Below are 15,954 nucleotides of genomic sequence, written 5' to 3' on the forward strand. Positions count from 1 at the left end.
TCGAATGTGGCTGGAGAGCTGACATGAATGTAATATGCAAGAATAAAGCTTTGTTCTATTTCAGAGGCACACCAAGTTCTGACTGAACCTCTCAGACGCCAGCTGTGAATTTCATTTACTATCTGGAAGGGATGTTTAGTCCAAATAATTTAGGTCAGTTCTTGGCAATTATTGTCTACCTCTAGTTATATTTTATTTATTTGACTAATTTTTCCAAAAGAGGAATGCAATAAATGTAAAGAAGTCTTTCAGATGATAATTGAAAAAAGGTCATTTTCAACCTACTGACAATCTTCAGTGCAACCTTTATTATATTACATCCATGAAATTCATGAATTGTGCTACATAAAACATTATGCTCTGTTATCCTTTTTAGCATTTATTTTGAATATTTTTTGTGAATTTTCCAAATGAATGATTTTTGGTCCAATATTCTCTAGTCCAAAGTTTCCAGAAAAAGAATTTACAGAATATATTCACCTCTAACTGCAGAAAGTAATGATTACCACAAGATTATCAAGGAATCAACTTTACATGATATATAACCTACACATGATACCTTGGAGTAAACACCAACTCAGTCTATTTTTTGAATAATAATTTATTTATATAGCGCACACAGATTGCGCAGTGCTACACAGAGCTTGCCAAATCAGTCCCTGTCCCCATGGGGCTCACAATCTAATCAAAATACATATTAGCTTTAACCCTTCCCACACCCTGACGTAACTCTATGTCATAGGATGCGGGTAGTTCTCGCTCCTTGACGTAGAGTTACGTCATGGTGACCATGGTGTCTATTGTGCTTCGCCGCGACGACCCGCACCCTCTGTGCAGTGCACGGAGGTGCTGATCATTGTCATGGCAACCCTGAGGTCCGATAAGGACCCCAGGGCTGCCTTTAGTAGCAGCCTGTTAGTCAGGCTAATGTCAGTGTATGTAGAATGCATAGGCTGACTATGTAATATTCTGCAATACATTAGTATTGCAGTACAGGCGGTCCCCTACTTAAGGACACCCGACTTACAGACAACCCATAACTACAGACAGACCCCTCTGACCTCTGGTGAAGGCAATAATCAGCTGTAAGGTGTCTGTAATGAAGCTTTATTGATAATCCTTGGTCCCATTACAGCAAAAAAATTTTAAACTCCAATTGTCACTGGGGCCAAAAATTTTTTGTCTGGATCTACAATTATTAAATATACAGTTTTTACTTACATACAAATTCAACTTAAGAACAAACTTCTGGACCCTTTCTTCTATGTAACCTGGGGACTGCCTGTATATTACAATGAACAAGTTATCAAATGATCACTTGTTCATGTCCCACTCTGGGACAAAAAAAAATATAACATTTTTAAAAAAAATATTAAAAAGGAATAAAAGTCCCCTGAAGTCACATCCCACATAAACATCAAATACAACATAAAGTTAAAATCACCAAAAAATACAACATATTGGGTATCACCACAATTTTTACACCTGACCTCATAAAAACAGCAAAAAAGTGATAAAAACAAAAAAAAAAAAACTGGCAAAAGATCCCCCATGATAGCAAATGCGTCCGCTACTCCACTAAAATGTCCAGCATGTCCTCATTACTGAAAAGTCCACAGGAGAGCCCCCCTTTAATGAAATGTCTACCACAGATGCCCCCTCTACTGAAATATCCACAGCAGATGCCCCCCTTTACTGAAAAGTCAACAGGAGAGCCCCCCTTTAATGAAATATCCACTGCTGATGCCCCTTTAATGAAATGTCCACCAGATGCTACCTTTTAATGAAATGCCCACCTGAGATGCCCCACTTTAATGAAATCTCCACAGGAGATGTCCCCTTTACTGAAATATCCCCCCCAGATGCCCCCTTTTACTAAAATGTCCACCCCAGATGGCCCCCTTTAATGAAATGTCCACAGCCGATGCCCCCTTGAATGAAATGCCGACAGGAGATGCCCTTCCTTAAAGAAATGTCTACCCCAGGTGCCCCTTTTTAATATATTAAAGAAAGGATTTCTGCTGCACACTATAAGGAGTTGCCCAATCCCTTAAGGTATAAAGAACTTTGTAAACTCCAGTTACACTGTTGTGTTGCAAATGAAGTTTTTTTAATTTCATATAAACATCCAAAGTTGTGACATTTCGGTCAGACAGGTAAGGAGGTATAGGAAAAGAGGGTTTGCGTATGGCAATGTGGCGCTTGGTAAAGAGAATGTGGTAGGTACTGCTTGTGGAGTAAAGCGCTTTAAAGGTGAGTGGTAAATATATTATTAGACCGCCATTGGTGACATCCATGGGCATCTTGGCCTTGATGCCTGTCTTTATGCAACACGATGATACATATATTACATTGTATATGTGTGATAGATGTTGGCCTCAAAAGTCCAGTAACAACAATAATCAGAGGAAGGCCGCTTTCACACGGGCGCAAATTTGCTGCCGGATATAAGTCTTTATAGATGCTTATGGCGCACAGTACAGTGTCACCGTACTGTACTGTGCACACGGAAAAAATAGTTCATGTTCTATTTTTACCCACGTTTACGGCGAGCATACATAAAGTGTGTAGGTGGCCTAAACTTGCGAAACTGGGGGTTACTCCTTGGTATCCATGCAGCAGAAAGCAATACACTAAAAACTACATGCAGTTGTTTTTTGTTGTAAAAAACCGTTGGAATTGTAGTTGATGGAATTGGTTTGAATATCATCCAAATGCTGCAATTGTCAATTCCTCTGCATTAGTCACTGCCAAATTTGTGGCACTTAATCTGTGGCAATTCAGCTCTATGTGCCTGTTAGCCTTATGCATTTTTCAAACTGGTGTTTTTCTCATCAGTCATTTTCACTGAAGCCTTACTGAACCATTCTTTTCTATGGATGTTTTCACATTTCAGGTTTTTTTTTTAGAACCTTTTATATTTTTTTTCATGCATTAGGATCATGGTAGGAAATAGATGTCTATGGGGCACATTTATTAAGGGCTTTGCACGTTCTTTTAGGTGTAAACTGCTTGCACAGGTATTTAAGAAGTGCTGGACATGACTGTTTTATGGCGCAGCTGCACTAGGCAACATGTGACACAAATTCGGGGACGTTCCGGCGCTTAGTCGGACCGTGCATCAGATTTAACATGCAAAGTCAGTCATACACCCTATGTCAAAGGTGCACCACAAAAAAGTTTTTGAACTCTGTCAGGCCATTGCAAGGAAGTGATAGATTCATGATTTCTGGCGCACATTCTTAATGAATTTCTCCCACCCTGCATTATACACAGGCAGAGCACTTTTAATGCAGTTTCCTTCATTCTTAGTAAATGTTCCCCTATGGGTCCACCGCAAAATAAAAAATTATGACAGATCTTTTTTTTTCCCCACTGAAGATGCGGGCGAATCAGGTGTTATATTTTTGCAGGTTTGAAAATAAATGGAACGACTGAAGCATAGTGGACAAAGAAACGTACACAGACAAAAGCCAAAGCAAAATGCAAAAGATGCATCAGTGTAAATAGGTCCTTAGGCTACATTCACACTTATTACGGGGACAGATAGGGCATGTCCTATCTTTTCCCCAGGTACGGAATGGTACATCCTATGGGGACGACATAGGCCGTACCCCAACGGCCGTGTGAATGAAGCCTTAGAGTGTTTTTTTTTTTTCACATTGATTTTTGATGCATTTATTACAAAAAAAACTTGTTACTTGGAAAATGAAAATTATAAAATGCACTTTTTAATAGATTTCTCTTTAGAAAAAATAAACAGTAAGACAAAATAGCATGCACAAAGAAGTACCCAGAACTCACCCAAAACTGGCTTGGAATCTCGTGAAAAACCCTGTATGTTTTTAATCAGTGTTAATTTTGTTAAGTGATTTTGCGGTCATAGCTTTGTCAGTCATCCAAAAGCTGATGTCTGATATACATTATTTACGCTACACAAATGAGCGAATTCTTGTCCAAGAAAGCCATGATGTGGGAGGTGATACACATTTTACATTTTTTGGGCTTAATTATATAGGTGGAATAAAACTCAATAAAAATCTAAAAAAAAAACTATTAAACAGTCACAGAAAAAAAGAACACATCAAGCAATCTGCACTGAAGTCCTGAAGACTACAAAAGACTATTGTCTTGCCAATGATATGGCCATGTATTTTTGTATTTATTTCAACAAGAGTGCAGAACCCCTTGTAGTGATAATGAACTGTGATCATCACAAAGTTCAATTACATTATTTTAAAAATGTCCTTAAACTTGATTTAAAACCTATTTGGTCAAACAGTGGACCATATATTTGTTGATATACAAAGAATATACACAAATATTCAATGTAAAATATACATATACTTCTGCTAATGGGCACAACCATAGTGTGAAGATAGTCTTAGGCTATATTCTAATCATTTTTTGTTTTACCTCCTTTGTAGGGACCTTTCAGCAATCCTCCACACATATCCTAACAATGTAGGGCAGCAGCGTATCCCGCTGCATGCTCATACAATGGGATATGTACTCCATTTTGGTTTTGGTGCAGACATCAGCACAAGTCAGTGATTCGCTGCTGCCAATGTTCAAGGTAGATACCTTGAACATTTAGTGATTTAAATGACCATATTTGGATAGTTACATCACTAGGGGTACACCCATAGCATAAGCTCAGTGGAGGCTGGGAATGGATGGCGTAGAGTTGCATCCTTCTCTTAGCCACTAATGGCCTATCCTGAGAGTATACTGCTACAAGAGGAAAAAGCGTAGTCTGCTGCATTATAAGGTATAAATGTAGCCTTACAACGCGTATGTAACTAACCAATATTTTGCTCCCTTTGCAAATAATGCTGTTGACATACATTATGAAGGAGAATTACAAAAGCTACCGGCCCTTAAATCAGTCTGTTGATTTTTCTCCCTGCGGAGCAGACATAGGACAGAAGATGGCTGCTGGTCACATGTCCACATCGCATGTCCTGCCCATGCTCTATAGTTGGCTAGTAAGGTGAGGGCAGTTACACATCGTTACTATGGTAACAGAGCAAGAAAGTCTGTTAGATCATCACTGGGAGCAGAGCATGAGAAGGAGGAGGAGTTTCTGATAAGTAAAGGATCATGGGACTTGTAGTTTCCAGTGGCAGCCATCTTGGTAATAACTCTGCCTATTCTGCCCATAAAATTTTGTCAATCATAAAATCCAACTATTTAAGCTCCATTTTGTGACAAATGACATTGAGTTTTCTTATAATCATTTATTTATAGTGTTATGGGTTTTTGTATCAGACTTCATATTCCTGGAATACCACTTTAAGCATGACTCATTAACAATACATCACAAAGACACTTAAACAGTGATCATAACGGTGAATGATTGGGCTGCATTTTCATACCTAGAAGCCGTGTTCACTTTATTTTAGAAATGTTAGAAAACCATTTTGTTTTCCTGTCTATATTAATACAATAGCTTAGTTGTTATAACATTTTACTAAAGATCCACTTGGGAGAACGGGAAGGTTGAAAATAGGAGTCTGTAATAAATATACATAAAGAGCAAAACAATGGTAGAAGTAATAAATATTAATTCTTCTTCACAATTTTATTTGGAATATACTGTACTAAATATACAGAATAAAATACATTTAGATAAGTTAAATGTTCCCACTATTGACATTTTAAAGATACATATACATTTCTAGATTCTTTTCAGTCTTTTAACAGGCTACAATTATATCTCCACTTGTCTGTAGGCAAACTGTAGATTATTTTATAAAGTTCTAGTTTTAGGAAAAGCAACTAAACTTTGATGTTAATCTATAAGCCTCTTCACATTTTCTCACACAGAGTATACTCTGGAATAACTCAACAAATTGTAAACAGAGAATTCAATTCAAGCAATTCTTGATTGTATTCTAGAAAGTAGCCCCAAAGACTAAGCACATCTATTTTCATTGTCCTTGTTATACCTGTCACCAAACATTCTTTGAAATAAGAAAACAATATTTCATACAAAATAATATGTATATTAACACAACCGGTTACAACATTCTTTACTTTATTGTCCTTATGATTTTGTAAAAACAGTAAAAACAAATCAAACTAACATAGGTTTTTAGGCAGAAACATATACAAAAGAGAACTATCTTTCTCTCTAGTCTTGCTCTTGTCAGCATTGTATAATTGCCATTATAGTGATTATATTATATTTCCACTAGGGCAAAATTCTAAGTTACTGAGGTCCAATGCCCCAAAGTAACTTGGTATATGAGTTGGCTGAAGTGTTACATAACTCTTATCCAGTGCTGCATTTGGGCTTACATGTGTTTACTGCTTTGAAGAGGGTCCTTAAGCTGAAATCAGTTTTCCTTCCTTTCTGTACAAGTGAGCTTGTGTTGCTGTTTTCTGGGGAACCCCTGATCAGAGTGCAAAGAACCCTAGGGTAAAACTGTTTTTAATGTAGCTAACCAAAAAAACTGCCTCACTAGCACCAAGTTCATATAGCTTGAGATGTTAGGTTATAGGGAAGTGAAGACTAAATCTAGCAGTAAATCAGTACCTGACACTATAAACAATGCAGCAGCCTCTATAGGCATGCACCACTTTCCTACAATACAGCAGAGGGATTGCATTACCTTTTGGAGAGTCTTTTCCAGCAGAGGCAGATCACACTCTGCTTGTTTCTTCTTATTTTTCTTACGGCAGCAGGAAAAATAGACTCCTCTCATGTTTTTCCGAAACACACCCGTATAATAATTTATAGAGTTTACAAAAAGCTTCACAAACCAACTCCCAGAGAAATACTCCTCTCCATTCTTCAAACCAGGACTAGAGATGTATTCACCTAATGCAAGCTAACAAAGTGATGTCAACTCACACCGCCTCCTCCTCCACACCCTCCAGCCTCCTAATCCTTCCAGCACTGGGATTGGTTTTCTCCCTCACACAGGAGACTCAACTTGGCATTTCAGATGTCAACATGTGTTCCCAACTAATAGCTGAATATCCATCCAGAGAGTGTGTGCATTACAAAGCACCTCATCCCTGCTGCAAGAAGTTCTCCATTATTTCACCTTGCATATGTAGGTCTTTTCATGTTACTGTCATGCACATGAAAAGCAAATATTTGCATTTGAATATTTCCAAAAAAAATTGTGACTATTTCACACACCAAGCAAAGTCCGCCGCAACTTTTTTCTTTCAGTGTTTTAGTCTAATGTATCTTTAAAATACAGATGTGGACATATGAAAGGTGCAAAGTACCAGAATAAAGATAAATGATCCTGAATGTGTTTCGGATAGATACTCCAAAACCTACACTGTTTTTTCATATGTACAAATCATGATGAATGTTCACATTCCTCGCTCTTCCCACATGTAGTAATGATGTTGCTGTGCTTTTATTTTAGTTTTGTACTATTGATATCAGTGTTTTATATTGTATATTTCCTTTTTTTTCACCCCTTAATGACGATTCCTGGAAAAGATTCAAGAACTGGACAATTTTATCGAGTGTGCAGATGTAGTGGTTTAAGGGCTTTTACTTAAATTTTTTGGTTTGGCCTCCTTTCTTTGGAATGAATGGACAGCCTTAATTTTGTATTCTTTTAACTGGCATGGTGCTCACATTATGCAGTTTGGCCATTTGCTTGGCCCAAGAGCCCACTATTGATGAGCTGGAAATGCTGTTTCTCTTTTCTTGAGAAATCTTCATGGCTGCTCCTCGATTTGAACCAGTGACCTTCCACTTGGAAATCAACCTAATAACACTAAAAGGGAATGTAAAAGTTGTAATTTGTAGTATACAAGAAGATAACATAGTTCCACCACCAGGAGCAAGAATATGAATAACTAAAAAAAGGCTAAATAGTTGCAAGTTAAATTTATATATGAGTTTGCCAAGATGATTTTCACAAAAAGTTTTGGTGACTTTGGTGAAGTTTCAGGATGAACCTGAAATGCACACTGATCTTTGCAGGTGAACTTAAAGGGAACCTATCACCAGATATTAAACTTCTAGCACCATCAGATAAGGTATGAAATGTTCTTTCTAGAATTCCCATGTTTATATATAATATTGCTCATTTACCCATGACACTCTCCTCCAAAGTCATATGAAAATAAGCAGATATTAGTCATATTTTGCCTGAGATGAGCCATGTTTAGATGCTGCAGGGGGAGTGTCAAATCAGATGCCCTAATCTTCAGTTCTATTGTGGATGAGCTACAGTAGTGGAGATAAAGGCAGTTATAGATGGAAATGTGAACTGTAGCAAAATATCCATTCCTGCCTATTTCTGTCCCTTTAACATGTCCTTCTTAATACACATTTTCAATTGTTCAATTTTTACTATTAAATGAGATTTTAGACAACTTTCTGTCGTCTGCCAAGGAGCAAAATTCACAACAGTTGTTTAACCAGGACATATATTAGGCAATTCATGGTTCAAAATAGAATGAATATTTAAACAATGCTCCTCATCACATTTCCATATTGACATCATAAGAGCAAGATGACACAATTGGTCAACAGTACTTTGCCATTGAGAGACTCAATGGGGCACATTTACTTACCAGTCTCGATCCCGCGGCGCGTGGTCCGACGAGGATTCCGGTCTGCTGGGATTCACTAAGGTCGTGTGTCCGATATCCAGCAGGTGTTGCTGCTGTGCCGAGGTCCGCTGGAGTTCACTTTCTTCTTCCTGGTACATGTGAGTGCTGATCTTGCGACACAATTATTTTTTTAAATTCCGTGGTTTGTCTGAATCCGTTGTGTGGTTCGACAGCCACGCCCCCCCATCTCTGTTGCGGCGCCAATGCGCAAATCTAAATTATTCGGGAAAACCCGGCAGAATCGCGGACGCAGGTCCCTTAGTAAATGTGCACCAATGTGTTGAGTCAAGCAGGTTGTTCTCAGATAGAGGTGTTCACTGAGCGTAGAGTATCCGAGTATCCGAGTATCATCAGCAGGTTGAAATAGATATAGAAGGAGACTGTAAGTCACAGAAAGACATAGAAGTGGTCTTACTTCAACCACAACCCACAATGATGACCACTTTATTGTGAACAATGTCCTACAGAAACGGTTTATTAATTTCACAACTAGCATATTTAATGTAGTCGTATGGCACCCAGGGGTCACGTCAGACCATTTGGAACCATTTATATCAGTGTAGTCTGTGTGCTTGATGACCTGCAAGGGTACCTGACTACACCGCCAGGCACAGGTATCATCGTCTTCTATGGGCCTGGAAGCAATTGGTCAGCAAATTATCAAATCAGTAAATTCTGCAAGATACAGCAAGACTGAAAATTTGCCTCTTTATTTCTTTCACCTTCTTCCACCTTTACGATGAAAACTCCTTACAAATCTTCTTATAAGACGCTGCTCAAGCTAAATGGTATTTACATCAAACATAAGACAGGACCTCTTTATAACAGCTGATATGTGTTTCTGCTTCTGAGAGTGACAGAGTTATTATACAGATTCTACTTTGCAATATATGCATCATAGCAGCTTGTCTCTCTCTTATGATTTAGAGATTGAGCAAGGGCAAGTCTATATACAAATATTTCTATTTGCTAAACAAGACTTACAAATTCTGTCACTCCTCTGTACTAACTCTGCACTGTTTGTGTATTCAAACAGTGTATTGAAAAGTTAGGTACAATTTTATTGTATATTAACATACTATATTCTCGTCTGGGCATTCACATTCAGTTTCATTAATCTGCCATGTGTAAACATTTCTTAAATTAGATGTTATTAAAAAAAAATGTACCTGTGTAAAGATAATTTCTCATATGGTCCCTTAGAAACAAGACTATGTCCTTAGATACGGCCACCTCAGCCGTCCTGTGGTAATGAACGCTGAAGCCAGGTGGTAAGACAGGGCTCAATAGCGCATGTCTGGCCACTGCTGCCAAAATGTGAGGCAGTCGTATCCGAGAAAGCCATCTTGTTTCTAAAGGACAACATGGCTACATTTATGAGAAATTATCTTCACATTATCTTTACACAGGAACATTTTTTTTATGAACATCGAATTGAAGAAATGTTTACATATGGCAAATACATGTAATTAAATATGAATGCCCTAATGGGAATTCCCCTTAAAATATATTTATAGTTGATCTAAAATAGAATATTTGATATTTGTCCTGCTTTTCAAAGCGGTCTATGAAGATATACATCTTTAATGTGAGGAGAATATTTTACAGACTCTGCAAACAACTTACCCTTAGGGTGATTTAGAGTGATATAAATGCAAAAATATATTTTATTAAATGGCTGAATTTCTAGAATATATTTCTATATTCACAAAACAGTTCTGTGCTGATGGGTTTCTTTTTGCTTCTTTTAAAGTTAACATCAAAGAAACTAGTCATGAATCTTCTTTATAGAGTTTGCTGCTCCATACTTTTCCAGTACTCTCCCCACCTTTTACCTAGACTTTACATTTTCTACACCATAGAACCCTTAAAGCTGTTTCCATTGCTGTAACTTTTTTGAAGAAATAAATAAAAGTGGCATTTCATTGTATCCGCTAAATGTACACAATTAGTCCAATGGATGTGGTTCTCCAATGGATGTAATAAATTTTGCAAGCACATCAATATATTTGACTATTTAATAAGGAGCTAAACAGAATAAACATCTAACAGCATAATAAACACGTCTTACCAGGACACTAAAGATTTTTGTTAGAAAAAACTATTTTAAAAAACAAAGCCTCTCATATCAATTTTGCCTTCCTAAACATTTTTTTAGTGTTTATCAGAAACCAAAGCAAAAACACATGACATTTCTGTTACAGAATCTCAGTGCTGCCAGCTAACCCTTATAGTTCATTTTTCTTGCTGGCATTGGTGAGTTTTTCATGTGTCTACAGAAAGTGCTTTCCATACAGTTCTACAAGTGGTGTCATATAACAGTCTTGAGTGTTTTTATAACCTTTTCAGGCTGCATTGACTACTAAGTAAATAAGTTCATAATTAAGGCCAGATGGTCAATTTGGGACATAATAGCCCTTTGTAAAATACTACTAGGTATTTCTATTCTAACTTTTATAATAGCATGTATAATGTGAAATTATTTGGTACATGTGATTCACATGTTTACTGTGAATAAAATATATGTCCCACAATGCAAGAAATGAAGTGCACTTTAGTAAAAGCAAGATAATATAAGGAAAGTTTTCAGAAAAACAGACATTTGTAAAAACCACTTGTATGGAACACCAGCTCAGGAAAACTAGCAGAACCAAATGCCATCTCATGTTGAACAGGAAACGGTATCTTTCTAGCAGCAGCACATTTTATCCAGTAATTTAGGTTTAAACAACAGTAGCATACATTGAATGGACTTCAGAACTAGTCTCTACCCACATTTCTGTAAAACTACACAGTAGATAGGCTTTATTGAAGGGAAGAAGATTATGCATCCAATGAAAGGAATACCAATCCCAATCAGGGTTTCGTTTACATGCGAAACGTTGTGTACATTATGCATCCATGTGGAAAAGCTTATATTACACAAACAACCCAACAGGTTAAGATTCGGATTTATGAACATGATTCAGCTATTAGAAAATACAGTAAAAATGTCAATATAGGGAAATCTTCTGAAAAGGAAAAAAAATTAGCAAAACTACAGTAGCGTGACACTTTTTTGAATTTCGCCCAGTTACAGTGGTTGGTGCGATAGAAAGGTGTTGGTCAGGAAAGTGTTAAGCGGAAATTTTACAACGTGAAACGTACAGGATATTTTGTCTTGATACATTGTCCCCTAAGGGAATGAATGAAAAACAACATTAATGTTTAGTTGTAGAGAATGGTGTAGGTACGAGTTCCTAGCCAAGCAGCCAGCCACTAAGTATAGGTCTAGATTCCCGTAAGGAATTTAAGAATATGAAAGTAGTTTAATATTCTATACTGGAAATAACAGAGCGATAGGGATCCATGGCCTTAAGGTCAAAAATATTGCATGGCTAATAGTTTTTATTCTACATGTTTTTAGAAATTGGCAGATAAATGGTTAATATATAATGATGGTGGGTATGTCACTGAGCATGTCTGAAGAAAGGGCCACGCTCTGAAATGTCACATGACACGCATGACACCGATTTGCTTGATAGGGTACCTGCACAGGTTGTTTCCAGCACGCATGCCCTGTTGTATGCCATTACCACACATCTCCATGTGGACAAGTACGGTAATTTATTTACTTTGTGAAAGTACACAGTAAATAGGCTTCAATCACTGCATGCCATGTTCTTTCTATTACACTTCTATTTTTTGTGTAGAAGCAGATCATGTCCTAGTCTGAAATGTTTTCAGGGATCAGTCAGTCATTGACTGTAGTTTATGAGTATGTGTGAAAAAAAGAAGGCCAAAACCCTTCTGTTTTTCATATCTAACAATATGCTTGTTCATGTGAATATAGACTTAAAGGCCATTCAGTTCATTCAGTTCTAATATTTAATTTTTATTTATCTTTAGTAATATATTGGACTGTTAGAACATTTTTATCATTTTTATTTTATTTTTATTCACTTTCAGTACTATTGCAACCCCAAAACAACAATTCTGATATCTCTTTTTTACTATAGAAGGGTTGATATGGACATATAGATAGCTAATTGATGTGTAGACTTACACATTACAGTGATTTATAAGAGTTCAGCTTTAATTTTATGATCAGGGGTGGGAAACTGAAAGTTGAGCTCTGACTCTCAGAAACTAAATCTCCTTATATATTTTTATCTACTGTGTATGTTCTTGTAATGCCACAATAACTGGAGCCAACAGAGGACTATCCACTGTACAATACAATTAGGTCATGAGGGAAGAAAAAGATATGATAGTATCAACTAATACATTGAGGGTATGGTCACACATTGCATTTACAACTGCATCGTAATCAGTTTTGAGGTGGTTTTCGGTGCAGTTTTGTTAATTGAAAGACATATTTGGTACAGTTTTCCCCATCAAAATCATATTTATCCATTCAGTTCATGTCTTTAAATTAAAAAACTGCACCTAAACCACCTTAAAGCTGATTGCAATGCAGTTTTAACTGCAATGTGTGACTGCACCCTCAAACGGCAAATTTTTTTAGACCGAAACACAACAGATCAGTAGATTGGTTCAAATGCAAATTTCATTTTTTTAGTAAATTAAACTGATCAAATAATAGTTATTTGATAAAAATGTATCTGCTTATTTAATGTATATTTAAAAATTTGAGTTATCAACTTTCCTATTCACATCCATGTGCATCACATCACACACATGAATAAACTTGGCTAGTGGGGATTGGTTGTTAAACCTTGTCATGCTCCATTTAGATGTCATAACTTCCTTATAAATGTAGTCTGGTAAGAAGAGCCTTGTGGCTATATTTTAAAAAAGATGGATCACTACCCATTAACTTGAATCATATAGACATATCACTTATGTTATGCACATTCGCACAAGTCTTTACATGTTGCAGTATTATTAGTGTTCCTCTCATTTCCCAGACAACTTTTAGGTATTTTAATGTTTTTTCTTTTTAAATACATAAGTGTTCATGTGTTTATACAGCTATAATGCCTTTAATTGTTTTTCCTTTATGACACCCTATGTTACATACTTATACAATGTATGTATAAGTTGTGAGATAGTGACTGGTAAGGTGGAGGGAAATCGCTATATTTCCCCTAGATTTCTCTCATATGTCTTCTAGGGGACAGGAGGTGTACATCTCACCCAGGGAAAGCTGAGTGAGATGTAGAAGATCCAGGAAGACTTGATGTCCTTAGCAAGACATAGCTTGCTAAAGGATCTGGTAAATCCTATTTTCGGGCCTGGATTTTTGGAATGACTGGCAGGCTGGTAGTGGGGCTGGTCATTCCCTTCCTGTCCAGCACTGGTTTTCCTGGTTGCTTCAGGAAACCCAGGTGTTGGAGCTCAGCTCCAACTAGAGCTTTAAAAGGATTGCACTCTGTGCTTCACAGGGGGGGAACATGTGGAGAGGCAGAACCTGTCTCTATTCTCCTGCACTGAGGCCTGCGAGCCTAATACGGACTGTGTGTGTCACGTGAGGTAAAACCCACGTTTTGTTTTGTTTCAGGTGGCTGGTAGTACGCCACCCGAGTAGTCAGGGAAGACTCTGTGTTAGTTAGAGTTCAGCCGAGCAGGTGTTTATTTTAGCCTGAAGTTAAGGCTTTATGTTTTATTTTGTATTTTTTCTGCTATTAAAGCAAGGCAAAGCCCTGTTTATAGCCAAAGCACTTGTGTCACTGTCTCTGACTGCGATTCTGGACTAATTTTACCGCTTCTACCAAGCTAGTTCCCACAAAGTATACAATGTATGTATACTTAAAAATGTATTAACAAAAGACATAACACTTTTTGTTTAAAGGGGTATTCCAGGAATAAGCATAATTCATATACTCAAAATATAAGCTAGTGTGTAATTAGTTGTTATTAAAAATTGTGCACCCCTTAGCAGAAAATTAGAATTAGCAGAAGAATTAAAATGCTACTGGCCCTTTAATCAGTCTGTTAATTTCCTCCGGTCCGTTGTGAATCAGACACAGAAGATGGCCGCTGGTCACATGTCCACATCACATGTCCTGCACCTGCCTGGGCAGGTCATGTGATCACCACTATGTTTGGCTGTTGTTGGTTGGTTGAAGTGCATCCAGTATGGCCAGTGTTGTGGTGATGGCAGTTACACATCATTACTATGGTAACAGAGCAAGAAAACCTGTTACATCATCACTGGGAGCAGACCATAAGAGGTAGGAGGAGTTACTAAGAACTAAAGGATCATGGAACCTGTAGTTTCCAGTGGCGGCCATCTTAGTGATAACTCCACCTACTTTAGAGAGGCCATACATTTTGTAAATCATAAAATCAAACTATTTAAGCTCAGTTTTGTGACTAATGACACTGAGTATTGTTGTATTCATTTATTTATATCATCATGGGTTTTTGTGTCAGATTTCATATTTCCAGAATACCCCTTTAAATAAATTGTTCTATTATGCAAAAACAAACTAACCTGTACTTCATTAGAAAAAAAAACATATGGAGATAGGCTAATGTTAATCTGGGAAATACATTGTTGCATTTTGACATCACCTCTATTTCACATAAGTGTAATCTATGCTCAACCACCTGTGGAAGCCACCCATGAAACTTGAGTTGGGACTGTCCCCCAATAATGGGTGAGACCTATTGTTTGATTTAATTTGACATCACTGCTTTGTATATACCCCTTTACTAGATACATTTGTTCCATGTTTCCATGTCTCGAGGTATTTCATTACAGAGGGCCTTATTTGTTATTAGTACATCCCTATAAATAACTCACAAGAAATATAGACAGCAACTGCTGATTTAGTGGATATTGAGGGTTAAGGACCTTTCTCGAGCAACAGGCAGGAAAAAGCCTGGTATGCGTGAAACGGCTGTCTCTTGTCTGTACAGCACCTCTGCATCACTCCTTAACCCTAAGCCATGTTAGTTTAAGAATCTGTAATAAAGATTTATTGAACTACCAGGAAGGTCGATTGACATTCTATGTCTCCCTATTCCTATCCCTATAGATGTTATTGTCATCGGTGGAATAGTGGTGGAACAACCAAATGTAAGTGCTGAGGGTCATACAAAATTCTTTCCCTCTTCTTGTCGTATAGAATATACCTATATGGTCATTTTAATTAATTATTTAATTATTAAAGTGGACCTATTTGTTATGGTGTAGTCTGTTTCGGATCAGGTATGTGTGCCAAAGATGTAAATAGGCTAAATAAGGTGATCAGAAGGGCAAGTGGAATAATTGGTGTTAAAAGTGAATGCTTCCAGAGTATTGTGATTAAGGCGATTATTAACAACCCAAATAACCCGCTGCTTATTTCTACTGCTGATGGCTGGGAATATTCATTTTAGTGAACAATTTCTTCAGATGCGAATACATAC

General features: G+C 37.2%; 1 protein-coding gene across 1 annotated transcript in view; it reads right to left on the reverse strand.

The window, feature by feature from the left end:
* Positions 1 to 6,855, reverse strand: part of TNS3 (tensin 3) — a 200,270-nt gene extending 193,415 nt beyond the window's left edge. Inside the window, exon 1 of the mRNA XM_072153124.1 lies at positions 6,618 to 6,855. Within this exon, the coding sequence (XP_072009225.1) occupies positions 6,618 to 6,710 (93 nt within the window). The 5' untranslated portion in view covers positions 6,711 to 6,855. The remainder of the gene's footprint in view (positions 1 to 6,617) is intronic.
* Between the last annotated feature and the right edge of the window lie 9,099 nt (positions 6,856 to 15,954).

Source organism: Engystomops pustulosus, chromosome 5 (genome assembly GCF_040894005.1).
Source record: "Engystomops pustulosus chromosome 5, aEngPut4.maternal, whole genome shotgun sequence".
NCBI lineage: Eukaryota > Metazoa > Chordata > Amphibia > Anura > Leptodactylidae > Engystomops > Engystomops pustulosus.